Raw genomic sequence first — 26,930 nt, forward strand, 5'->3', positions numbered from 1 at the left:
AATGGGAAGACAAAACAATGAGATGCAAGGAGGAAACAAGACTAAGGCAATATACTTCATATCTCACAGGTATGAAGATAAAAATGTGTTTAGACTTTAATTAATTTTTTTCAATGGTACAAATCATTAAGAACAAGAACAGATAGAGAATTTGATGAGAACATATATTAAGCTTTCTTTAATAAAGAAATACTATTATTTGTAGCTAAATAAAAACAAAGCAGTTCAAATATCCCCTCATCTGGATGACCTTCTTGGTCCATAGTCTTTTAAACAGAAATATTCTGCTTCTGCACTGCTTGACACAACTTTCCTTTACTTCTATGGACTCATTTTATGCTCCATTGAAAACTGTTTGCATCTTCGTTTCCAATCACTAAAATTGGGAGTTCCTTGAGGGCCAAGTCATGTTTTATTTCTTTGTGTCTTCCATTCTTAGCATATCAAATGAAAGAATACTTGAGGACAATTTTGTCTGCTGGGAGGAAAGTGGGATGAAAAGCCAGAAAAGAAAGCCAAAGCTGGCATCAATGGTATTTCAGAAAAGGATTGAAGGAAGTGAGCAGAACACAAATAATAATATTTTGGTAAGACGCCTGCAGTAAAAGCTGCCAAGAACAGCTGTGGTTGGACAAGACTCAGCAAAGCACCCAGGACTACAATGATCCACAACTGCTTACCAAGGATGGCATTTGTTTAGTTTGGCTTCTGATTTCCAGCTTAAGATGTATCATAATGTGACCATATCCATATGTTCTTTCAAACATCAGGGAAATAAAGTAAGAAAAGCAAGGTTACTATATGATGGTCATTACTCTCTTAAAGTATAAGTTTGAAGAAAAGCAGATTAGACAAAGACCCACTAAAGAATTGATCATTACATGTATTATACTATATATAATATATAATCATATGTAATACAATTATATAATATATAATCATCATATATGTAAATCATTACATATTCCCTGGTAGCTTAGCTGGTAAAGAGTCCGCCTGCAATGCAGGAGACCCTAGTTCAATTTCTGGGTCGGGAAGATCCGCTGGAGAAGGGATAGGCTACCCACTCCAGTACTCCTGGGCTTCCCTTGTGGCTCAGCAGGTAAAGAATCTGCCTGCAATGCAGGAGACTTGGGTTCAATCCCTGGGTTGGGAAAATTGGCTGGAGAAGGAAACAGCTAACCACTCCAATATTTTAGCCTGGAGAATTCCATGGACTATACGGTCCAGGGGGTCGCAAAGATTCAGACATGAGTGAGTAACTTTCATTTTCACATAAGTGAGTAAGTGAAGTCGCTCAGTCGTGTCCAACTCTTTGAGACCCCATGGACTGCAGCCTACCAGGCTCCTCCATCCATGGGATTCTCCAGGCAAGAATACTGTATCTATTTATATATACATCACATACACATATGAAAGAGAAGATAAAATTAAGGGCTGGTAAACAAAGTTTGAGGCCACTTAATCCATAGGTAATATAGACATTTTGTTGTAGAGAAGGAATTATAATGTAATATCTTTCAGATAAACTCCTTCTATGAAAATATGTGAGCATCCACTGAATGAAAAGGCACCTTACAAATACCAAATGTAAGAAGTTATCAGCCACAGAACTTCCCTGGCAGTCCACTGGTTAAGACTCTATGCAGCCAATGCAGGAGACATAGGTTTGCTCTCTGATCAGGGAACTAATATCTACATGCTATGCTATACGACCAAAATAAATAAATAAGTTTAAAAAAGATATCAGCCACTGCATTTATGGGATACCAATACTACCCACTATGAGCTTACATTACAAAATATAATGGAAAATCAGTCACAATTTATCAAGAGTGTGCTTGCAGTATTTTGCAAACTTGATGGTAATATTTAAGTAAAACTTTTTTCTGCTTTATTAACCTTATAAATAATTCTTAAATAAAATAAACATTTATGTAGAGTTGATCTGAACAGAGTACTCATTTGAAGTGACAGAGGCATCTAGGAGATACTAATAAGTCCTGAACTGTCTTCTTATCAACCCCACTGGACTTGTCCTTATTTCCTAATAAATCATATTGGAGTATTTAGAACAATGGTTTTTCAATGTTTTCAAACTGAGGCTCCCTTTTAATATCAAAATTACCATCTCCCACATTAAATTTTAATTGGGAAATACACATAAAAAGGCTACTTTGGACTTGTAATTATTTTAAGTGAACATGTTTTATTTAACTACAACAGCATCTACATAGATTTCCAAAAAAAGAAAAGAAAATTTAAAATATTTATTCACTTTAAAACATTCCTTTTTTTCTTTTCTGTTTTTGAATAGTAGATGACCGGATATCTTAGATATTTTTAGAATGTTTATATTGTTATAAGTTCTGTCTGGATCAAATTAATCATAAAGAAAAACTAAAAATTTTAAGAGCTTGTATGCTTTATCCAACAACATTTATAGAAAACCACATAATAAGTAATTATTAACTATAAAGTTGCTTTAATTCTACTTTAAAACAACTTTGCAATTAAATAGTTTTGCTTAGGTAATACATGAAATCTCTAAAAATACAGAAGAAAAAAGCTGCATATCTTTTGAGTGCCCACTTCAGATACATGCACTTTATCTGAGAATTTTTGATTTCCAAACCTTACTCTTACTAAGCATCTATTCCTTCAATGAGAGTAGCAGGCTTAGTCTTATTAATAATCAAATGAATGATATCACTAGTATGCTTGAAAAAAACCCTTTAAAATGTTTTTACTCAGAACTTCTAAGTCCTTCTGACTTAGGCGACTGTATAGGCAATTCAGTACCTTTATCAGATTGAGCAAGTAAGGGAACAGCACAGGTGGAAATTACCTATAGCAGGATGTTTGACAGTAAACCAACTCTGGATACAAAAGAATTTCTGAGCCTCTAACGCTTCTCTTTTTGATAATGCTTTACATTGTGTGTGTAGAACTTTTATAACTGATTTTGAAAAGACATGTTCTCACAATATTTATACCATTTCTTGATTTTGCTAGCAGCTACCAGGTACAATCTCTGGATTGAGAAGATCCCCTAGAGGAGGGCATGGCAACCCATTCCAGTAATCTTGCCTTGGAGGATCCTGTGGACAGAGGAGCCTGGCAGGCGACAATCTATAGGGTCGCACAGAGTCAGATACTACTGAAGCAATTCAGTACACACACTTGAGGTACTATATGGTGGGGGGGGAATGACACGTGACCCCACTCACCGAGAAGCATTGTTTGCTCCCTAAGCTCACTCTTAACGTAATGAAATAGTCTCTGGAAGCAAAAAGAGTCAATGTGACGCCACAGTTGCTATCTTTAGCATGTGTGAATCTGACTCCAAAAGGAGTTGGTTGTTCGGTCACTCAGTTGTGTCTGATTCTTTTGCCACCCATGGGCTGTAGCTGGCCAGGCTCTTCTGTCCGTGGGATTCCCCAGGCAAGAACACTGGAGTCGGTAGCCATTTCCTTCTCCAGGGAATCTTCACAACCCAGGGATCGAAAATGCATCTCCTGCATTGGCAGGTGGATTCTTTACCACCGAGCCATTAGGTAAGTAGGTAAAAAAAAAAACACCTTGCAATTTTTTTTTTTTAATTTCACAACTCAGTAAGTGGAAAATGAAGACACAGAAGAGGATACTCACATTCTTTTAGAAATAATTTTAGGTAAAATTATAAATTAGGAGAGATTTGGCTTTAGTGCTCTTTTTGTGGATTTCATTGTAGCTATGCTATAATTCAGACATGCAGGGGACTAGGGGCCCCATGCACCTTCTATTAGAAACCAAGTCGTTCACTACTTTGGCTGTGATTGACAATTTCATGGCTTTAAAGACCTGATATTAACCATCCCCAAAGAAATAACGCAAAGGATGGGTTTAAATGAAAAAGAATGTATTCCTAACATGTTACAGCACTTTTGAACAGCTTCCCAAAGTCACACCACATAAATAACAACATTCATAAGGGTAATCCAGCATAATCCTGCTGCTGCTGCTGCTGCTAAGTCGCTTCAGTCGTGGCCGACTCTTCGCGACCCCGTGGACTGCAGCCCACCAGGCTCCTCCGGCCATGGGATTTTCCAGGCAAGAGTACTGCTATAAAATTCTTTTTCCAAATTCTAACACATTACCAAATCATTCTTTAAGTCAAAGCCAAGTTTGGTTCTCCTAATAAACCCTTTATAATTAACCTCAGAGCATTTCCCAACCCTGTGAAAGCTATTATTTCTAGCACTCCATAATCCTTCCACGTATATAATTTTCTCTGTGTGGGCCTGTAGAGAGGGGGAAAAGGTGAGCGGATAGCAAAGATGTCTTAATGCTGGCTTCACAATTATATGAAATGGTGTAATTTGTGTAAATGTCAATTTGTTTAGTTCTTGGTTCATACTGTCTTTCTGCTAAATAACAAAGGTACCTAACTTTGTGAATTTAAGAGTCTAATTAAATGACAGTAGTTTTTGGGTGTTAGTAAATATTCGCTAATGTTGATGACAATAAGCGCTATGTTAATCAGATAACACACTTCAATTTCTAAGAGGGGAAAAAAAGACTCTCTTAGTTTTTCAAGCATCTACTTAAAGATAGCACAGCAAATGACCTGCCACCACTGTGCTAAAAAGTCACAGATGGAATATTTTTGTTGGTACAATCTGTGTACAAAGATCATTGAGGACCAAACAGTTTGAACTGTGGTTTTCTGTTGCTGTGGCATATTCTCATGTATTTGTCCTCCTCATTTCTGTTGAACTGGAGGATAGACAGTGTAGCTATCTGATCAGAATTGGGGCTAGCCTGTGTCAATGGAGGAGAAGGAAGCTGAGGCAGTGGTTAGTCTGGAGTTGTGCCTGATATTCACACTTGAATTGTAACTGAGCTAACTGACCACAAATCAGACAAAAGCTCACGGCATAAAAAGACTGGAAATGGTTGAGAAACAGAAGAGAAAAGTTGGTATTTTAAAAAATATTTAAGTATCTATAAATTATCACCCAAATTATTTTTTCATTTTATTGTAATGAGTACTGTTCCTCCACCAATTCTTAACAATTTTAAGAATCTGTAATGAGTCAATACTTATGATAATTAACCATTTTATCAGTTAAGAAACACTAAAATTTTATACCCAGGGCATTCAAAAAAATAAAGGAAAAGTGTAGACAAAGTTTAAGGTGCACAAAAACTGGTGGGTTTAACAACAGAGAGCTAAATCTAATAGTTAACAACTGGCTCTCCACAAAAATGTATTTACTTATACAAAGAATGCATAGACCCACTATTTACAATAATAAAATATAAAATATTCTTTATATAATTCCATTTAATCAATTGATTCTCACAGAGTTGATTATTAATTGAGTTTTGCCTAAGTTTTGTACCCATCACCAACTTCCAGCTGCAAATGATAGATGAGTGTAATTAAGATATGAATATTGGTTGGCATTTTCATTTCAGAAAATGGGTAAGAGGGTTTCCCAGATGGTGCTAGTGGTAAAGGATCCACCTGCCAACGCAGGAGACATAAGAGACGTGGGTTCGATCCCTAGGTCAGGGAAGATCCCTGGAATAGGAAATGGCAACTCGCTTCAGTATTCTTGCCTAGAAAATTCCCTAGACAGAGGAGCCTGGCAAGCTACAGTCCACACAGCTGCAGAGAGTCAGACATGACTGAGCAACTGAGCATACACACATGGGCCAAAGGAAAATGACATATCAAAAACATGCTGAAACCTCACTCATCTGTCAATGACATGAATGACTTCTCTGCTAAGTAGGATTAAAGTTTTGAAGACCAGAAGAATATTTATTCAGCTTCTTGTGTTATGCACACTGTAAAAGCTACAGAAATGATTTAATTTGCATTATTCACATTTTTCCATTCTTTCCTACTGTACAATCTATAAAATAATAAACTGATAGCCCTGATGTGGGGGCATTTGCCAATTTCTGTGGAGCAAATAATCCCACCAGGGCTGGTAATTTAATATAATTTTATAGCAATATAATATTTATGGGAATAACTCAAAGTACACAATAAACATACAAGCAAAAGCCCTCTTATGATAACCATCAAAATAGAGTCAAACAATATTTTTAGAATTTCACTGTTTTGATGATTATGATGTCATTTTTAAGACCATTTAAATTTCAAAATGGAAGAGTTATAGTTCAGGCATCCAAAATGAAGCCAAGTTACCATTGTAGATGTGGTTTCAGACACCTTTCACCATCATTAAGAACCTGAATTTTCTCTAGAACATATCAAACTCAAGGAAAACTCAAGCCACTTCAGACCCCAACCAATCCTTGCTTATGAATTCTCTTCTTACTAGCTCCAATCCTAATTATTGAAAACAATTTATGTAACCTTGAAGTTTTTTTGGTTTCATCAGCCTCCAGCATTTTGTAGTCAGGGAAACACAATTTCAAGCGCTTCTTAAATCTGTTGTCTCCCAGGTTTTGTCTTAACAAACCCCAAATAAATGCCTCTTTACTTCAATCAGGTCTCAGTTTCTGAAATTTTGGTTAAGAGTTACAACAAACAGTTTCACCCATATGTCCTCAGACCTTTGGAAAAATGAATGAAGGTCATGTAGTACTCTGACACACTCTTTTATACAAGCATAGTTCTATTATTCAAGAATTCTAAGGTAATTGATTTTGCAGCTCTATATAAAGCATAAAATTGAAAACTGGAGAACTAATTAAGTACAAAGAATAACCACAAAAATAAAGTTAAAAAATTCTTTGCATATGGCCGATATGCATTTAATACTTTGGCAAGCATTCTGTGGTTTTGTAAATATTACATAGACAATATAAAGGTAATCTTTATTAAAAGCAAAAAAAATATATGTATATTATAAATGTTTTTACTTTTAAGGCAATACAAATAAAAGCTGTACAATGAAGTTTTTTGGATTAAGATTATATTTTATACTTAGAAAATTAAATGATTTCATTTCATATTTAGAAAATTAAACCACACCCACATAGTTCTCTGCAAAGATTAAAATCAAGCCTAGATTAACAACTGTAACTCAGAGGCAAAAAAGTTTCTTTGAGCAGATCATTTGATGCTTCCATAGAAAGGTTCCTCTGTCCTTGGGATTCTCCAGGCAAGAATACTGGAGTGTGTTGCCGTATCCTCCTCTAGGAGATCTTCCCAACCCAGGGATCGAACCTGTGTCTCTTGTGTCTCCTGCACTGGCAGGCAGATTCTTCACCACTGAGCCATGGGGGGAAGCCATAGAAAAGTAAATCTGCATGGTTAAAAATTCAGGTGCTAGAATGAAGTGACCAGGGTTTGAATGTGGTTCTGCCCTTACTAACAATAGGACCCAGGAAGTCACTAGCCTCTGAATTCCAGTTCCTTCATGTGCAAAATTAGGATTAAAAGTAACAGCTGTTAAGTGTATTAATGCACGAAAAGTATAGCAGTGAATATAATTTTTTTTAAAAAGCTCACATTTCTTTTACCATTTGAAAGGAAACCCACCCTTCTAGTGAGTTTGGAACAGATTTTGTCTCTTAATTGGAAACTTTAAGAGATGCTAACTAGAACACAAGAAATTTTTTTCTTTTTTAAAAAAATTATTTATTTTTTAATTGAAGGAAAATTGCTTTATAGTATTGTGTTGGTTTCTACCAAACATCAACATGAATCAGCCATAGGCTTACCCATGTCCCCTCTCACTTGGACAGCAATTGTTTTTTAATGCATATGCTTATTTATTACTTGTTTACTGTCTGTGCTGTGGGCCTGGGCCAAGCACAGGCCTCCACCCCGAGATGCTTTTCCTGCTTGTTACCCTTTTTCCTTTCTGGACCCCACATTCTGAGTATGTAAGTATACATTTTCAGTGTGATCAACTGCATTATCTTCTTTCTCGATCCCTTCCTCCTTCCTCCTTCCCTGACTTTTAAACCTCAAGTTACTAAACCTCAAGTTACTACCTATTTCTTCCAGTACACTGTCCTTGATAAATGTTATAGAAAACTTTCCAGAAATACCTGTGCCAACACCGTACTTCTCTGTGCTGGTATTTACACAAAAGTCACCCTTTATTGATGTTCTGATAGTGCCTAGAATTCAGGAGAATAAGTCCAAAAGACATCGAACACCTGCTGTGACTCTTTCCCATAAACCCTGTGGTGGAGTGCACTCTTAAAAGCTCTCACAGTTCCATTAAGATGGTCAAAGAGAGAACTCTGCAAATGGCTGATGCTAATGAGCCCATAGATATTTTTAAAGCCTGATGTGGTCAATCAGAGGGGAGGCAGCTGCCAAGACACTCTCTTCTCTGCAGCTCTGAAGCACTTTCTGCAGGGAGGTGGGCCTGGCTGGTGGTGCCACAATGCCCAGCCTTACGCCTCAGTCATAACAATGTCAGCAACTCTTCCCTGTTCGTTTTACTCTAAGAAGAAAATACAACTCAGAAAAAAAAATAAAGCGTTCAGCTTCAAAAAATGTGAGAGGACAAAACTCTGATTATCTGTCCTGCATTTTAAATACAAAGAAAACAATAAGCCAATACACCTTATTTACTTTGAACCCAATCCATGTAATGAGTGTCAAATTAGCACCTCTCATTTTAAATGGAATCTATGTGCTATTTGATTAATTATCAGTAGACTGTATTTTCTGAATTGGATGAGGACAGTTAGGAAATGTTTTCAGAAGTCTGAGAAGTGATGCTAGAATGAGAAAGATTGTCAATGCTGTTTTCAACAATAATTATAGGAAACAATATGATCGAATAATACAAAGTACAGGATCCAGAGTCACGCTGACATAAAGACCAAAAGCTGGCCCCATTACATATTAGCTTTGTGATTTTGGGCAACTACTTAAAATCAGCATCATATACTTAATAGGTTATGCCAAGTAAGTAAAATCACATGTGTAAAATGTAAGTGCAGTCCCCAGTACAGATGTTTAATAAAAGCCCAATAAATGCCAGTTATTACTGCTGTAAGAATGGAGAGTAAACTCTGGAAATTCTTACTTCTGTATCTGTTCCATTGAATCTCATGATGTTCCCTAAACATTGTTCCCCTGCCTATATCATGAGTATCAAACAGGTAGTTAGTAAACTGAACACGGCCTCAAGAAGAATTTCACTGGAATAGATTTGCTGTTATTATTGTCACCATTAAATCTAAGGTCTTCTGAGGAGGTATACTCTAGATCCACCATTCCTTCACGTCATACACTTGGCTCCTTTCTCACAGACCTACGACTTGCCTGGATCTGAAGATTTATTTGGATTTGCATCTCTGATCTAGATTTTTTTTAGACTTCTATCCCACGCTACCAAAAACACAACTGGCATATGTCTCCTTCCTCTTGAAAACTATGTTCTGCTCATGTAGTTTTCCAGAATAAGTATTAATAAAATTTGTGTTGTCTCTCATTAGAGCCATCATTATGATAATAGCTAACACTTCCCTGGGCACTTAATATAAATCAAGTACAATGAAAGCATTTTGCCCGTATTCACTCATGTAAGCCACCATCAAACTTCCAATGTAGATATAATTTTTACCAGTATTTATAGATGAGGACGGCTTCCCAGTGGCTCAGGGGTAAAGAAAGTGCCTGCTAATACAGGAGACATGGGAGATGCAGATTTGATCACTGGGTCAGAAAGATAGATCCCCTTGGAGAATGAAATACTACTCTAGTATTCCTGCCCAGAGAATCCCATGAACAGAGGAACCTGGCAAACTGCAGTCCATGGGGTCTCAAAGAGTCAGACATGACAGAGACGGAGCATGCATGCACGGATGGATGAGAAAACCAAACGTTAGGCTACTACATGACTTGCTACTGAGCAGACGATCTCTGAAGAGAATATAGGCAATTTGAGTCTAGACGTTATATTTTTAACTAATAGATAGACTAGAAGGCCACTTATTGTGGATTTTAATAGTCATTCCAAAGGAATCATCCCAAAGTGATTATATTAATGGTGGGAATTTCAGTCATGTGGTAGAAGATATTTTAGGACAGAAAAGCCTCTTAAAATATACTCCTCAAATGTCTGCACATTGTGTTGACAAGTAGGGTTGACCTTACCAATTTAAAAATACAATTAGCGCATAAATGAGACAAATGTAGATATTCAGTTTTATAAATAACATTCCATGACATCAAATGACTATGTATTTTGTATTTTAAACATACTCCAGACAAATCATCCCTTCCAATTCTTCATTCTTTTGTGGCTTTCTTTAGAAATTTTTAGTTAGCATACTCCTTTGTGGTAATGAGATGTTCCAGAATGTTCACTTATACATTTCAGATGAAGACAGCATTGAAGATAATTTTTTAAAACTATAAGTACATGAATATTCTATTTATTTTCTAACATTTCACTGTCAATAGGACAACATGCATTAACTCCTTATTCCAACCATCATCACTTATTTTTACTCCATCCTCATTAAACTGTCTTTTTTTTACAGTTCTAATGTACTACAGGTTTCCCAGGTGGCACAGTGGTAAAGAATCCTGCCAATGCAAGAGACGCAGGTTCAGTCCCTGGGTCAGGAAAGAGCTTCTGGAGTAGGAAACGGCAAACTACTCCAGTATTTTTGCCTGGGAAATCCCATGGACAGAGGAGCCTGGCAGGCTATAGTCCATGGGATTGCAAAGAGTCAGACACGACTAAGCAACTAAACAAGAACAATAACGTACTATACTTTGAGTGCATAATCGATTTAATCAAGACATCCTAAAATGTAATTCACGTGATTTTCTGGGTTTTTTTGTTTTTGTTTTTTCTGGTGCAATCTATAAACTAAAAGTGCCAGATGGAATATTCTATTGGACTTGTATATAGCTACATAAATGGTATACAAACATAAACACTGAAAACACTAAGATGTCCTCAAGCACGATACTAACTCAAGCTAAAAGACCATCAGAGGCGTATTATATTTGGAGGGGAAAACAATGACCTGAATCTTACACAATTTAAAATATCTTGAAAATCAATCTCTTTCATAGATTTTTTTCAAATAAACGATATAATCATGGTCAGAGCTACTTCTAACAGAATTAAAACTAGACTGAGGATCTTCTGGCTCCTCAGTTATGACTTTTTCAATCACAACGAACTGAAGGAATTTGCAGTAGAGTCTCTTTCTCACAAATTCAACTGATGCAATCAGGAAAGCAAAATCATAGCAAACCTAAATATTTTTCTTTCACAATAGCTCTCAAACACAAGCAGCTATTCACTGATAATCAAATAAAGAAACAATATTCCTTTTTAACACCATAAAGGAAACATAAAGGTTATGTAGGACTTACTGTATATAGAGTATAACAGTGTATAGTGTATTTTATAAGTACAAGAAGTGAATTTTGATGAATATTTTTCCAGCTATCTCTGTGCAGCCTGGAACATAACACCTGGGAAAGAGATGGCTCCGTACATTTTAGAACCAAGGCAATGAAGGTATGAGGTTTCAGGAAAAAAATTTGATAACATCACTTGACTATCGTTGTGGACAAGAGAAAGGCACTAAATGAATACATTAAATTTAGTTCTACCTAATGAAGAAGCACAAGCTGGAATCAAGATTGCCAGGAGAAATATCAATAATCTCAGATATGCAGATGACACCACCCTTATGGCAGAAAGTGAAGAACTAATGAGCCTCTTGATGAAAGTGAAAGAGGAGAGCGAAAAAGTTGGCTTAAAGCTCAACATTCAGAAAACGAAGATCATGGCATCTGGTCCCATCACTCCACATGGGAAACAGATGGGGAAACAGTGGAAACAGTGTCAGACTTTATTTTTGGGGGGCTCCAAAATCACTGCAGATGGTGATTGCAGCCATGAAATTAAAAGATGCTTACTCCTTGGAAGGAAAGTTATGACCAACCTAGATAGCATATTGAAAAGCAGAGACATTACTTTGCCGACTAAGGTTCATCTAGTCAAAGCTATGGTTTTTCCAGTGGTCATGTATGGTTGTGAGAGTTAGACTCTGAAGAAAGCTGAGCGCTGAAGAATTGATGCTTTTGAACTGTGGTGTTGGAGAAGACTCTGGAGAGTCCCTTGGACTGCAAGGAGGTCCAACCAGTCCATCCTAAAGGAGATCAGTCCTGGGTGTTCACTGGAAGGACTGATGCTAAAGCTGAAACTCCAGTACTTTGGCCACCTCATGAGAAGAGTTGACTCATTGGAAAAGACCCTGATGCTGGGAGGGATTGGGGACAGGAGGAGAAGGGGACGACAGAGGATGAGATGGTTGGATGGCATCACGGACTCGATGGACGTGAGTCTGAGTGAACTCCGGGAGATGGTGATGGACAGGGAGGCCTGGCGTGCTGCGATTCATGGGGTCGCAAAGAGTCGGACATGACTGAGTGACTGAACTAAGAACTAACTAGGAACTAACAACCAAATTTGGCCTGAAAGTTTCTAGTGGGCTGCAGGCTCTACTGTTTTTCCTTATTCAGAATACAATGGTAAACAAAATACATATGCAATAGTAAACAAATATAAAATAGTCGCAGATTGGGGTATGTCCTATGAAATGGTAAAAAGGTGCAGAGAAAGAAAATAACGGGGATGTGGACAGTGGGTTATTCACAGATTTTTATCCCAAGTGAAAGATACACAAATCTTATCAAAAATTGTAAAATATTTCAAAGTTACAGATGTAACATGTACTTATTACCTACATTTAATGGATATTAGTATTTAGCATATTAACTTTAGATTCCTCCTTTTGCAATATAAATGAAAATGAAAAAGTACAGTTAAAGCATCCATCATCCATTCTTAGATCCTTCCTTTTTAGAGGTACCAATTTTCACATCCTTTTTTATCATCCCTTCCTATGTATATTTTTTGTTTCATAAAATAGATTGTCTTTCTGTGTGTTTTAATGATGCAAGTACTGTCTTGCAACTTGCAATTTTCACTCAACGGTGTATATATACATAAATCTGACTATTCAGTTCAGTCTATTACCTATTTTGTCATTATATGAACAAAGCACAGCTTATCCAACCCTATACTGATGGGCGCATGCATGCGTACCTGCTCAGTTGTGTCCAACTCTTTGCAACCCCATGGACTATAGCCCACCAGGCTCTTCTGTCCATGGGTTTCTCCAGGCAAGAATAGTGGAGTAGGTGCCATTTCCTTCTCCAGGGGTTTTTCCAAATCTGGACTTGAACCTGCCTTGCTCGTGTCTCCTGCCCCAGCAGGCAGGTTCTTTACCACTGAGCCACCTGGGAAGCCCCATATTGACGGTTAACTTTGTACTACCAGGTTTCCTAGATGCCACGCTCACAGCGCATCTGGCACTTACAGTACATTATGAGACCTCCTGCCTCAATATACGCTTGTCAATAAATTATACCATCAAACTTTAAAGTTTTGCCACGGTGATAGTATGTCATGTGTGAAACAGTGTCTTCTTTCAACTTTAATTTCCCTACTTACTAACCACAAAATTGAACATCTATTCATAATTGTATTAGCGTTTTTCTGTATATTATATATTTATATTCTGTGTCTATTTTTTATTGGATTGGCTTTTATTTTTATAAGAGTTCCTTTCATATTGAAATAGTAATTCCTTGTCAGTTACTGAATTACAAATATTTTTTTTCCTATCTGTGCCCATTGTTTCACCTTTTTAATTGCATATTTGGTCATGTAAACAAGCTTAATATATGCAAATATATCATATTTCCTTATGTTTTGTGTTACTTGCATCATACCTGACATAAAGATATTCTACATTTTTCTACAAGTTTTATAGTATTTGATTTTTTTTTTTACATTTAGGTATTTTGTTCATTACTGAACTGATTTAGTTCATTGGGAATTTATTTTCATATATTGTATGAGGCAGGTATCTAATTTTATATTTTTCAATGTGACTGGCTAGTTGTTCAAAGAATATTCACTAGAACAGTCTTTGCTTTTCCATCTCATTTGCAATGTCTCCTCTGATGTAAACTAAGTTGCTATTTAAATGTGGCTCTGTTTCTAAGCTCTCCATTTGTTCCACGTGCAGTCCCATGTTTTTAACTACTATAACATTTTCAGTACTGAGATATATTAGGGTAAGCACATCCTCCCCTTTCCTTATTCTTTTTCAAAATTTTACTGGGTCATTTTTTAAGCCCTAGACCTTTCACAGAAATTTTAGGATAAATGGTACCTACATATTTTAATGTATTATGTAAAATTTTAATTAAATAAAAATATAAGAGAGTAGCATACTTTTAAATCTCATTTCATCTGCTCTTTTTTTTTCCTTTTTTTTTTTTTGCTGGGTTATTGGAAAGCAACTCCAAGATAGTATCATTTTTCCTGTAAAAACTTGCATATATATCACTAACAGATGAAGACTCTGGATCCGCATGCTCTGGATGGGGGATCAGAGACAGCTACCTCAAAGAGCAGATATTCAAGCTGGAGCCTCAAATATCAAGAGTCAGTTATTGGAAGACTCTTCCAAGAAGGATCTTAGAGCAAGAAATGTTGTTAGATTCAAGTAACTGAGTCAAGATCAGTATGGCTGGAGTTTGGAGATGGAGGGAAGGCAGGAGAGGAGTTGGAAATGACAGCAAAGTCTCAGTCATAGATTTCTGGAGGCTGAGGTAATGAATACAACTGAAAGCAACTAAAGGACTCAAACAGGAAAGAGATGTGATCCAAAACACTCCTGCATAAAGAAGAGGCTGATTTTCCTACAAGAAAGGAAGCTCAGAGCAGCTGGCAGGCTCCTGCAGCAGTCCAGAGGAGAGATGCAAGTCGTATGTACTGGGAGTACAACACATATGGGGATCGGTGGACAGATTTGAGACCTATTATATAACATGTGACTCTAGCGGAAAGACAGTAAGACCAAAACAGAATTTTTTTAAAAAAAATCTTAGGGCTGAAATAAACAGCTCAATATAGTAAGTCATCATTTATTAAGGCTACATGTGAGGTCCTGATTCTAAATTTAAACCAAACCAAACAACACTAAATGAACTGCACTTATATAATGTTAGTGGTATGAGTTGGTAATACCTTTTCTTCCCTAGCTGTTTCAAAGAATGGTGAAGGTGAAAGCATCTTGGATTCTCTCAAGTGTGTTATATTGCTACTGCCTAAATAGCTGCACAGCATCCAATTAAATAGTGATGTTTCTGCCAGGGAAAGCTGTATACAAGCAAATGAAACCAGAAAGGTGCATGTACATGCTGGGAATACATAATTACAGCGGGAACCTATTTGAAACCCAATTCACCATTACACATATTCAAATATAATAACCGATAAATCAGGATCCTGATATATCACAACACCCATCCAACTCATAAATTACAGAGTTAGCCTGAAAATTGGTATTTATTTCCACTAATGTCCATGTAATTATGAAGTCCTACAACAAATGCATCTTTTTTTCTTTATGTGATTTATTTGTACTAAAAAAGAAAACTCTTTACAAAGCTAAGTGCTATTTATCAAGTATTTATTAGCAATTGAACCAGCAACAGTCTTAGTGCTGAGACTATATGCTTAAGCTCTATACATCTCCAAAAAGATAAGGTATACACACAAATAACAATGGCGCAAAACAGAATACAGTAATTTAGACAAGGGCTGAAGAGCTATTAGACTATAAGTTTCCACAGAACTGGATGGTGTCTCCTTTACTTTTTTATTTCCAGCTCCTAGTACTAGTGCTATGGCAAACAGTAAGTACTTAATAAGTGTTCATTCATCTACTTACATAAATATTGATTAAGAGGGGCTACTAGATACGAGACATACAAAGACCTAGCTCCTGCCTTTGCTGAGCTTACACTCATTCCTTTGAAACTCATTTTGAATGCCCTGCTTAAAGACAGAAAGAAGGACATGCAGAGAAGGAAAAGAGGAAAGTAGGGTTTGTGATGATGAGAAGGCAAGGTAATCTGTTCAATATGAGGTCAGAGCTGGAGGGACTTGATGAGTCTGGTAAGCACTCTGTGCTTTGAGATGGAAGAGAAAACAACCCTAGGTACCTTAGGAGGAGGCCATGTTGCAATAATGGGCAGCCAAGTTGAAAACACCCAGTTTCATCATTTTCTCCAAAACTTCTTAAAGTGTTCAGCTGTTTTGAATAAAAAGGAAATATGGAGTAAAGGATATGGGAGGAAAATGGTTAAGAGTCCAGGCCTCATCACACTCTCCGCAAGAAAAGCCAAAACAATAGAGTGAACATAACGGGTGCTGTGGAAAGATATGTAAAGACAGTAAGCTGGTATTATGTTGGGGAAAGGGCTTCCCAGCTGGTGCTAGCGGTAAAGAGTTCACCTGCCAATGCAGGAGACATAAGAGATGTAAGTTCGATCCCTGGGTCAGGAAGATCGCCTGGAGAAGAGCATGGCAACCCACACCAGTATTCTTGCCTGTAGAATCCCAGAGACAGAGAAGCCTGGAGGGCTATAGTCCATGGGGGTCACAAAGAGTTAGACATGACTGAAACGATGTAGCATGCACCCACATGTTGGGGAAAAAAAGAGTATGAGATAAAAATACAGGTAGAGGGAGAAATGGAGTGGAAGGAGAAGGGGTATGGTCTGAGTTTAGAGCACTGAGATTTGATATTTCAATGATAGAGCTGTTCTGATTTGTCAAACTATCATGGGTAAAGCTGTGGACACAAGCAGCTATGAGGAGTGGAGATAAATGATATGAATGGGATAGAAGACTCCAGAATAGAGGTGGTCAAGGAAACAAGAGGCTAATGGTTCCATGAGCTATCACATGGCTATTCACATCATGGTTTGGTGGGAAATACTGGGCTGGAAAGAAGATAGAAAACCATTGCCAAAGTGTTTGAATGTTGTGAAATACCAGGAGATTCAGGCAAAGAGGATGAGTAGAATAAGAGACTTGGTTAAGTTTTCATAGAGGAAAAAAACATTTGATATGAGCCTTGTAGCAGGTACAGAACTTCATAGTCAGAGATTGTGAAGCAGAGAACTTTCAGCCTGAGGGATCGGGAAAGTAAAGTCAGAGGAGGCAGCAATGGTTAACTATTTCTGATTCATTGCACTGGATTTCCCAGATTTCTCAGGCAAAATAATATGAAAATAATTCCACTGTCTATCAGTCAATGGCTTTTATAATATATTCATATTCAAGTGAGTATTAAATATTTTCCGAACGGACCACTAACTTGTATCTATTTCTTTCACTCAAACTACTTAAATCCCATATTTCCACTAAACTAAACACTTAATGACTTAACTGGTCCATGGCTAGTGTCCAGATAGGGACATGACCTACTGTGTAAATCTGCAACTGGTTCCAGATCTGATCTCACAATACCAGGCTAACTGGTTCTTTTCTAGCACAAGGAGATGAAGGGAGTCAGGGTCTGGGAAGGTCTTAATTTAACAGCTTATCAGAGGTTCCTCGACCTATGTTGCTTATTTTTTCCTACTTGGTTTCTGCTCTAACTTAAGACCAATTTTGATCCTTGTTCTTAGAACCATATTATCACAAGGTAGAAAGAAGCTTTTGAGGGTCACATGGTGCTAACTCCTGCTCAAAGACTTCCCTAAAACTTCGATGTTCACTTTCTGCCTTAACAGGCCTCCATTGTTTGAAAAATCATTGATTCAGGGATTGATTGCTATGTTTGTTTTTGCTATAGTAAGTTCTTAAGTTATTATCACAATGCTGAGTAGACATGACCTGTCGCTGTAATCTGAGCTGTATTTACTGCATGTAGTCCATCATTTTGACATGTCTAAAAGCACCTACCACAGAGACCGAACATAAGATACACGATATCTGTCAAAACCGAATCTAAATGTTCAATGCATTTTAACCGCTTGGTAAAGAGAATAGATATGTTTTGGTCATACTTCCAGCACAAAGTTTCACGTCAAGATCTGATTTCCATTGATTTTTTTTATCTCTAATCCCACTATAAAATGTGCAGTCGGTGGGAGGGAAATGATGTTGGAGGGAAATGGTGACTTGGCTGCACGTGGCAGCATATTCACGTCCTGTGTATTCAGAGAGAAAACCAAGGGAAGTAAGGAAGGAGGGAGGGAGGGCGGGAGACAAACACAGATTATAATCTCAGCCACTGGATAAATTAATAATATATCTCTGAATGTTAACTTCTACTTGTATAAAATGGGTACAATAATGGCTCCTAATCAAACAATGATTTTAGGCTACCCAATGAGCTCAAGAATGTGGAAGTATACATTAGAAACTCTTATCCTATATAAGACATCCACTATCAGATTTCACATGCAATTTAGAATACCTATCATTTGCCTTTTTATATTTCCACTGCCTAAATACTATATGTTTATTTGTAGAAACACTATGTTTCAGGAAAAATACGTGTTCCTTGGGAGAGGATGCTTCATCGAACAGCTTCTCATTACTTGTATGAAGTGCCAAGAATCTTGAGAGGGTAGGAAAAAAATCATACCAGCTTCTCCGTAGCTCTCCTTGTGACAGAGCTCAAGTACAGCTGACTGGCTATAGAGCCACAGGGATTTGATGAAACAAAGCGTTCCACAGCAAGACAGAATCCAGCTGCTTCTATCTCAAGGGAAGTACAAGATATGACCTTGGTTGATCGCTGGCGAGTATGCTAGTTGCCTAGCAAAACTCGGAAGTCCAAGGAAAAAGGCATAATGTCTTTACTGATTTACATTTTGAAGCTTTTGATATCAGAATGTGATGTGCTACAAACTGAATACACTTACAGAAGGCATGGAATAGCATGGAATCTTCTACTACCATAGATGCTGACTCGTACCACCTGATTTGTATCAATTCCTGTATTTGTAATGATAACAAAATGTTATGTTACACAATATGTTAGTGCTTATAAAGCACTGGGTGTACCTGACATTTTAAATTTGAAAGACGAGCTCACAATGAGTGAGATTTAAATAACCGTATCTTAAAAGATCTGTGTGAAGCTAAATTTGGTTTCCTAATACCACATAAATTTGATAGGAATCAAAAATCCTTCTTTACGGTAATTTACTTTACCTTTATTTTGAAAGTATAAAAATATATTTAAAAAATAGGATTCATCAATAATAATACATATTTCTAAAAATGACTTCAGATCAGTACATAATTTAATCTAGCTGAAAAAAATAAATAAAACATTTTACAAAAATTTATGCCTCTATTTGGGGCTAGCAAATGATTTGAAATACATTTCAAGAAACAAGAAATCTTTTTAGCTACTCTTACATGGGTTAACATGTTCAGATCTTTTATACAGCAAATATTAATATTCTAGGGAGAATTTTTGTTTTTTGATGTTTTGCCTTTTTTCTTCCCACTTTTTCTCCTTCCTCATAATGTTAATATGGTGAACTAAAGAGACTATTAAATCAAAAGGGCACTTTTTATTAAATCAATCATTTAATTGTCTTTAAAAATCATGAAAAATCTCTGCCAGATTTCATTTAATACAAAGTTAAATTATCAAGTTTGAAAACTAACCATTGCCAACTACCACTGACAATAAATGATGAGGTGAAAATTTCAGTAACTTCTTGGGCATCACAAAATATGTCTATTTTATTCAACAGGAAAAATAACATCTGTTGGACATAACTCATAAAAAGTCTTTACTAGCTAACTGAAGCACTGCATGGTTTAGCAATCATGCCATTTGCTTACATAAACACAATCTAAACTACAGTTATTTTAGTTTAAATGTAAAACACTTTTTGTGAGATATATAAATATTAACTGAAATAAAAATTAGCAAATATGAAATTAATCTATCATTCTAATACTTCAAAAAACCAAATTGCTTTCAGTTTTTAGAGTAACTTATGATACAAAGACCTTCCCTGACAGTGTAGGTAAAATTGTGTGTTCTCCTTTTCTTAACACTACCTCATGTCTTCATGCTGTGCTGTGCTAAGTCGCTTCAGTCATGTCCGATTTTTTGCGACTCTGTGGACTGTAGCCAGCCAGGCTCCTCTGTCCATCAGACTCTCCAGGCAAGAATACTGGAGTGGGTTGCCTGTGCCCTGCTCCAGGGGATCTTCCTGACCCAGGGATAGAAACTGCATCTCCTGCATGCAGGCAGATTCTTTACCATTAGCACCACCTGGGAAGCCCCATGTCTTCATAATTATCATGAAAATACATTAACTGTATCAGCTACCATAAACTTAATGACTCATTTCCCCACTCAGACACATGACCTTCCTCTTCCCTGCCCTAATCCCTATTTTTTGGCATTACCCCCAACCATCAACATTTTCAGTTATGCATTTTCCCTGTGTTTTTGATGTTCTCCCCTTTAGACAAATTATCTGAAGTACAGATGTATAGAGATGAATATCATTATGGCTCTTATATTTCCAAAGTGCTTTATAAATTTCATTGCCATCAACAGCAATATGGATGTACATACAATTTGTCCCGTGACCGTCACCAGCACTTAAGTACTGTACTACCATTTTTTATTGGAGAGAAGAACACTAATTTCATGGAGATGAAATTTCCACAATTTCATACAATGAAGTCTCACTAGTATTACTTTACTCTCTGGTATTACTACGGTAATGCTTCAAAATATTTGCTAATTATATTTGCTATCATGTTGGTTATCTTTGAAGGTATGTATCTTAATTTATATGAAAAATTTACATGTGTATTTTTGTATGCCATTAGACAATAATGCTTTCCCATACTAACTGCAAATTACTTTCCAATATAGATTATTTTACTTTGGGCTTTTGGGGGGGTCAGGTATGTTTAATACTTTTCTATTATTAAATATTTTAAGTATTTTGCAATGTGACTTTTTTATATTATTACAAAGCTCAGATAAAAATCCTACCAAACATTTAGCAAATATGTAATTTCCCCCATGGTATGTATTTTAAAAATCTTTGTCTACTTACTCCATCTGAAATGTATTTTGGTATATGTTGTGAGATATGTTTCTGAATTTTTCTATTTCAAACTCTAATACCAAAATCATTTATTAAATACTTCCTCCCTCTCACATTGCTTTACAATGCTCTATTCATATATGTATATAATGTATACATATATATACACAATATATACATATTCTTATATGTATATATATAATTCTTATCTATACTACGTTGAGATTTTCTCTATTTTCCTAGATCTAATACAGTACCAAAAATGTTAAACTATGTAATTTTCTATGATTATTTAATATCTGGAGTAGCTTTTCAAGATTTATGGCTTCTTTTTATAAATATCCCTTTATTCTCATTAGCTTATTTTTCCAAATAGATTTTCATTATTCCATCACCTCTAAGCATATTCAAAAGCAGAGACATTACTTTGCCGACTAAGGTCCGTCTAGTCAAGGCTATGGTTTTTCCTGTGGTCATGTATGGATGTGAGAGTTGGACTGTGAAGAAGGCTGAGTGCCGAAGAATTGATGCTTTTGAACTGTGGTGTTGGAGAAGACTCTTGAGAGTCCCTTGGACTGCAAGGAGATCCAACCAGTCCATTCTGAAGGAGATCAGCCCTGGGATTTCTTTTGGAGGGAATGATGCTAAAGCTGAAACTCCAGTACTTTGGCCACCTCATGAGAAGAGTTGACTCACTGGAAAAAACTCTGATGCTGGGAGGGATTGGGGGCAGGAGGAGAAGGGGACGACTGAGGATGAGATGGCTGGATGGCATCACTGACTCGATGGACGTGAGTCTGAGTGAGCCCCGGGAGTTGGTGATGGACAGGGAGGCCTGGCGTGCTGCGATTCATGGGGTCGCAAAGAGTCGGACACGACTGAGTGACTGAACTGAACTGAACTGAACTGAAGAAAGTCTAGTTGAGCGTTTTATAAAGATTATACTTTTATATCCACAAACTAATGTGGAAATATTTAATAGATTTACCTTTATATCCAGAAGCATAATCTGTCTCTTCATTAATTCAAGTACTTTTCTAACTCACAATAAATCGCATTATAAAGATATGTCCAATATTATATTATTAAAGGGCAGAATGAGATAATAGAAAAGGTGAAGACTATGGGATGGGACACATAAATATATGGAGATATATATATATGTATATATACACACACATGTATATATGTGAGTCTAGTCTTAAATCCTATGTGATCTTGGGCAAGATATTTAGCCTCTTTGAGCCTCAGTTATTTCCTCTGTAAATTGAAGGTAGTGGTTCTTCCAGGATGGCTGTTAAGGGTAGGAATAATGTATATAAAACTATTGGATTACAGCATGTACCCAATAAACGTGAGCTATGAGAATAAATTTTAATATAACATGTGCTCAGTACTTGACATTTTACAAAGTTCTTTCATGTGTATTATCTCACTTGCTCTTTGATCTTCACAAAACATCTTAGATGATGATGTTGTTGTTATTATCACTGTTAATATTAAGACCAAACAGGTAACATACATCTTTAAAATCAAAACACAAGCTCATTTCACACTATCATGACATTTGTAAATATATCTGAAGATCAACCTACATCATACAATTACTTTGTCCCTTATTATTTGATGACATTTTTGTTATAATAATTGTAGATGTCCTCTCATGCTATTTTCTATGAATTTTGCTTGCTTAAAGGAATGCTGTTGATTTTAGTGTGTTTCATATTCAATAGTTTTATTGAGCTCCTTATTAACTCTTAAAAATATGATTAATTCTCATTTTCTCGGTAGTCACATTAGCAAAATAAATTCTACAATATGTAATGACATATTAATAAAATCAGCTACTTAACTGAAAAATAAAAAACTAAAATTAGTTATCTATCATCATATCACGATATAGTAAAAGCCTCCTATGGGAAACATAAACTCAAGATTATTTAGCTAGTAATAGTTTCATTTAGCCTGTCTATTGTATTACCTTATGAAATTCTCTTGCCAGTCCTTCAAACCTCACAGTACCTTGCCTGACAGGAAGGTGTGATGCTACAGTGCAGTGGAAAAAGAGAAAGAATACACCTTTTTTATTTTGTGGGCTTTACATATTATTCTTAAGGATAGGAGAATAAAGGGATGAGTAGAAAGAGGAAAAACAGCACTCGCACATTTGGGAGAGTTTTGCTGCTTTTAATCTCTTAAATCATGGCTGGCTATGTCCCTTCTCAGTGAGCCCAGACCTTCCACTCCCAAATACATCCTCCCCACTTTTTTTTCCTCCTAGGGTATCATTGCAGCTTTGACGAGGATACATTTTTTGTGCCTAGACATGTCTTTCCCCATCTACTGCCAGAGTAGGGCATTTCCTTTGAAAAGTAATAATATAAAAAGTCATTTTTCATTGACTCTGTTGGTTAACATGATCAAATAATCCACCATACAAAGGAATCCACTGATGCCTCAAAAATCTTTCATTTTTCCTTAATCATGTCTTGCTTTTAGTTCAATTGTAAAAACAAAACAAAATTAGTAATAACAGTAAAAAAAAAATCACACAATAATACAATTATTTTCACTGTAGAACCAAACAATCCGCTTCAGTTACGGCTTCTGTACTCACGGGGAAAATGATTAGAAGTGGACGGATTGACACTGTCCCCACTGTCAGCGCTTTCACTGCTGGAAACTTCATCATCTGATTCCCGCACAGAGGAGCAGGGCGAGGAGCCGTCAACTTCTTCAAACTTCCTCTTTAAAATTCCACTCATCGCTGCAGTGCTGTCACATGTACCTGTAACAGGAACGGGAGCAGCGGAGCATTGAAATATTTGACCGCTGGATGTGCAGCCAAGGTCTCTGGAGTCATTTTTATACGGCTTTTTATACATGAGCTGAGTTTTCCCTTGAAAGGATCACTAAGCAGTTTTTAAAAAATATTTTCAGTAATGAACTTAGATTAAATACAAGCATCTGACCACTTGCTTACCAAAATGTAACAGTTTTTTAGACATATTTCATTTTAATGCACTACCTCTATTCCTTTTTGTTGGCAAATTGAGAAAATCCACTTAAGTATGTAAAATTCTGTAACAAAGATAAACGTTAATGTTCCCCAAAGTCCTAAAACGATTACTGGAAGGAACACGGATAAGTATGCAAAAACTTCATACTCAATTTTTAAAATACAAGAAACCCGATTAGCTGAGCACAACGAAGCATATGCATTCAGATCTAAATTTTAGGTGGTTTCCGCTTAACTATTACAATAAAGTGAAACGCTTCCACATGATACCTGGTTGCTGAAGCTGTCGCCACAGTTTCAGAAACCTCCTAAGGATATTTACAAGGGATATCGCACTAATTGGGTGGGAAGAGGGAAGAGTGGGAAGTGGAGGTAGTTTCTCCTAAAGGATGAATGATGTGTCTCCTCTCCTTGAGCTGCCCTCTCTCCATCTTCATCATTTACCTTGACATATGCACAAGGGCATAAACTTTCTGCCAATGTGAACATATTTCAGGAATAACTTATTACTATATTAGCTCAGATATAGGTGGATGGTCTAACATTGCTAAATTAACTAAGCTGAAGGTATTACTAGGTTGATTCCATTCATTCTATCTTCCATCTTATTTATGTCAGCTGATTTTTAACTCCCATTTAAGTTCTTTGTTACATTATCTAGGTACTGGCTTCAGAAATTGCTGTAATTACCTCCTTCTCTATGCAAATCACAAAGCGCACAGTCTGACCAGATCCCTGGAGCTGGGCCAGTTTTTCAAATTCTGTTTGGATTAGCAGCATCAGAACCACCTAAGGGGGAAATGTTAGAAATGCAAACTCTAACAAATGCAAACTCTAAAGCCGCATTCCCGATCTACTGAATCAGAAACTCTCTTGGAGGTTAGGGCCTAGGACACTGCTCCCTGAAGCTGTCCAGGTGATTCTGGCACATACTCAAATTGAGGGCCATTTGCCTTATTTCTAGTCTCTTCTCCAGTAGCTCCTTCCTTGGACTTTTCCTTCCTTGAGTGTGGCCACACACCAGCCCCAGAGAGTTATATAACTCAGCACTCAATTCCTAATCAAAATCTTCTGTGTCCATAACTGGTGTGACTTCTAGTAAAGTTAAGGACAGTATTAGATGTCTCTTAAGTATCATTAATTTCAATTTACTCTACTCATCTATTCGTGTGGTTAGTAACCAGTAGGCATACGCTTGACTCCTTCAGTTGAGTAAGGGGGTACAAAAAGCAGTAGAATGTGTTGTGTTACCTGCTCCCAAGAAGCAAGCATTCACTATGCTGGGCTGCATGGAATTGAGAATACCTCCAAATTCATGTTCTATTGCCTTGTTTTACTAATTTATGTCTTTTCATGACTTATATTAACAATAGATAACTGATAGCAATAAGAAGATACGGCACTGTCCCCTCTTTTGAGAATAAAATCTCTACTCTGACTCTTCTTTTACCATTATTCAGATGGGCTTATTATTTTCTCTGTCTTAAAGAGTATGAAATGCATATAATGTTCATGCATATCTGAGCAGGGTGGAGGGGGAAAAAGATATTTTAAGTAAAGTTCCTGAAATAAAAGTAGGACAGGATATAAATTTGAAAATTGTTCACTTCAAACAAGATGCAAAGTAATTCATGAGGGAGAGACACCAAGACACAAAGTAATACAAGATGGAAACCCATGTTTAAAAAGTACATTTTTAAATAAGACTTTGCAATGGTAACAGTTAAAAACCACGTCCTTAAGTGCCATTTAACCATCTGATCTCCTCCAACTTCCTTAAGAAAGGCAGATTTCTTGAGAATCAAGGACACCCAATTGGCCCAAAGGAAACTACATTCCAGCATGGCAAAATGTGGTACTTGGCACTCTCCTCTTCCTTTCTCACTTCCTCAAGCATGAGAGGGGAAATTTTTGGAGGGATGCTAAGATAATTCAAAAATCTCTTTTCCCATTGTTGTTACATTTGTACTGGCAAGACCTGAAGCAGTGGAGTTGAAGGCTGACTGCAATTTCTGTCTTCATTTTTGGGACTGAAAGAGCCTAAGCTCTTCCCAGGTCAAAGCAGAAAAGGAACGGACTCGTTAAGGCGGGATTAGTATCTATGCTGAAAATTAAACATTCAAATAATTACAGGTGGGTATAACTTTAACTTTGGGCTTCCTGGTGGCTCAGATGATAAAGAATCTGCCTGCAAGGCAGGAGACCCATTGAAAGCAAACAATAGTGGATGGGAGAGAAGAATTAGGAGGTGGTTGTCTTAGTCCAAGTGAGAAATGGTGATATCCTTGATTAATATGTGTTTCAGGGTTCGATCCCTGAGTCACGAAGATCCCCTGGAGAAGGGCATGGCAACCCACTCCAGTATTCTTGCCTGGTGAACTCCCTGGACAGGTCACAAAGGTTGGACACGACTGAGCGACTTACACTTTATAACTTTATAACTTCACTCATACCAGTGAAACTGGTTAAGTGCTAAACTGCTTGTGCAGCAACCAAGCATAACACTTGTCTAGTTTCACAGCCTTTAAAAAATATTATGTGAGTGTAACAAGATGTTATCACAAATTATGAGGGCCAAGTGACCTATTGCTTACCAGCAGATAAACCTTGATCAAGACCTAATAGTGGAATGGTAAAAGGAGCATGTGGTTTTCTCCTACATCATCTATAGTGTCTCACTAGGAAGAAAAGAATACAAGAACTTAAAGAGAAGGCCTGTTAATAAAGGAGTTGTATATACGTGGTTTGCTTGTCCCCTGTATTATTTCTCTCAGAATTTGAGGACAACCATATGTAGGTAGCTAGGAACAGATGCAGGTGAACAGAATCAATTCTCGTCCTGTGGCTGCACAGCTCCTTAACTTGTCATATATTTTTTTCCTAAAGAGGAGACATAATTAAACTTGGTAGGTACGAAGCTAATGAAAAAGTGGTCAACATTTCAAATTGGTAAACAGCGTCAAAGCTCGAAGAACA

At 36.8% G+C, this 26,930-nt stretch overlaps 1 protein-coding gene across 1 annotated transcript in view; it reads right to left on the minus strand.

Annotated features, from left to right (window-relative positions):
* CSRNP3 (cysteine and serine rich nuclear protein 3) overlaps positions 1–26,930 on the minus strand; it is a 210,654-nt gene that overhangs the window by 62,489 nt on the left and 121,235 nt on the right. The window contains exon 4 of the mRNA XM_042243783.1: positions 23,553–23,723. Coding sequence (XP_042099717.1) covers positions 23,553–23,723 — 171 coding nt within the window. The remainder of the gene's footprint in view (positions 1–23,552; positions 23,724–26,930) is intronic.

This window comes from Ovis aries, chromosome 2 (assembly GCF_016772045.2).
Source record: "Ovis aries strain OAR_USU_Benz2616 breed Rambouillet chromosome 2, ARS-UI_Ramb_v3.0, whole genome shotgun sequence".
Taxonomy (NCBI): domain Eukaryota; kingdom Metazoa; phylum Chordata; class Mammalia; order Artiodactyla; family Bovidae; genus Ovis; species Ovis aries.